The sequence below is a fragment of the Buceros rhinoceros genome, unplaced genomic scaffold, assembly GCF_000710305.1.
Source record: "Buceros rhinoceros silvestris isolate BGI_N320 unplaced genomic scaffold, ASM71030v1 scaffold33549, whole genome shotgun sequence".
In the NCBI taxonomy this organism is placed as follows: domain Eukaryota; kingdom Metazoa; phylum Chordata; class Aves; order Bucerotiformes; family Bucerotidae; genus Buceros; species Buceros rhinoceros.
This window is the reverse complement of record NW_010433799.1, coordinates 1,178-2,513: the sequence shown is the minus strand read 5'-3', so window position 1 is coordinate 2,513 and position 1,336 is coordinate 1,178. Positions and strand designations below refer to the sequence as shown.

The 1,336-nt window shown below is 59.7% G+C and overlaps 1 protein-coding gene across 1 annotated transcript; it reads right to left on the bottom strand.

Moving 5' to 3' along the window:
• Nucleotides 1-1,087: 1,087 nt before the first annotated feature.
• On the bottom strand, nucleotides 1,088-1,294 carry NRGN (neurogranin (protein kinase C substrate, RC3); the record flags this gene model as incomplete). Its single annotated transcript, XM_010144239.1, has 1 exon — nucleotides 1,088-1,294. A coding segment is annotated over one exon (207 nt), but the record flags the coding sequence as incomplete, so codon positions are not given.
• Between the last annotated feature and the right edge of the window lie 42 nt (nucleotides 1,295-1,336).

Here is a 1,336-nt window from a genome sequence, read left to right as displayed (position 1 = left end):
CCTCCCCACAACCCCCCCGGCAGCTACTACGACGCGCTCCCAAAATTAGGGCAGGCAGCCGCGTGCTTCCGCCTGCCGCCATCCCAACCCGCTGCTGCGCCCGCTTCCACCTCCTGGATCCCAACCCTCGGCTCTCTTCCACCTCCTGGATCCCAACCCTCGACTCGCTTCCACCTCCTGGATCCAAACCTCCTTCCCAACCCACCTTCTGGGTCCCAACCTTCTTCTCAACCCACTTCCACCTCCTGGTTCCTAACCCTCGACTCGCTTCCACCTTCTGGGGTCCAAACCCTCTTCCCAACCCACCTCCTGGGGTCCCAAATCTCTTCTCAACCCAGTTCCACCTCCTGGATCCAAACCCACTTCTCCACCCACCTTCTGGGGTCCAAACCTTCTTCCCAACCCACTTCCTGGTTCCAAACCTTCTTCTCAACCCACCTTCTGGAGTCCAACCCCTCTTCTCCACTCAATTCCACCTCCAGGATCCAAACCCTCAACCTCCTGCCATCTCCAAGATCCAAACATTCTTCTCCAACCTGCTTCCACCCCCTGGAATCCAAACCCTCTTCTCAGCCCTTTTCCACCTCCTAAGGTCCAACCCCACTACTCCAACCCGCTTCCACCTCCTGGATCCAAACCTTCTTCTCAACCTGCTTCCACCTGAGGTTCAAACCATCTCCAACCCTCTTCCACCTCCTGTGGTCTGAACCTTCTCCAACCAGCTTCCACCGTCTGGATCCAAACCTTCTTCTCCAACCTGCTTTTACCTCCTGGGACTCAAACTCTCTTCTCAACCCACTTCCACCTTCCTGAACAACCTGCTTCCACCTCCTGGGGTCCAACCCCTCTCCTCCAACTCTCTTTTACCTCCTGGGCTCCAAACCCTCTTCTCCAACCCGCTTCCACCTCCTAGATCCCAACGCTCTTCTCAACCCTCTTCCATCTTCTTGTCCAAACCTCCAACCCTCTTCCACCTCCTGAGGTCCAACCCCTCTTCTCAACCCTCTTCCACCTCTCATGGTCCAACCCTCTTCCACGTCCCACCCCTCTCCAACCCACCTCGCTGCCGGGACCGTTTTGGCCCTACCTAGTCGCCGTTGCGGAGGTCCCCGCCGCGGGGGCTGTTGGCGCACTCGGCGTCCTTGGTTTTCCGTTCGATCTCGCCCCCTTTGATCTTCTTGCGGGTCATGTGGCCCCGGAAACTCGCCTGGATCTTGGCGGCCGCCGCGTTGGCGTCGGGGTCGTCCAAGGGGATGTCCAGGATGTCCTCGTCCAGCTTCGTGCAGGCGCCCTCCTGCCGGCGGGGGGGGACACCCCGGGGGGGTGGCGGAGGGGG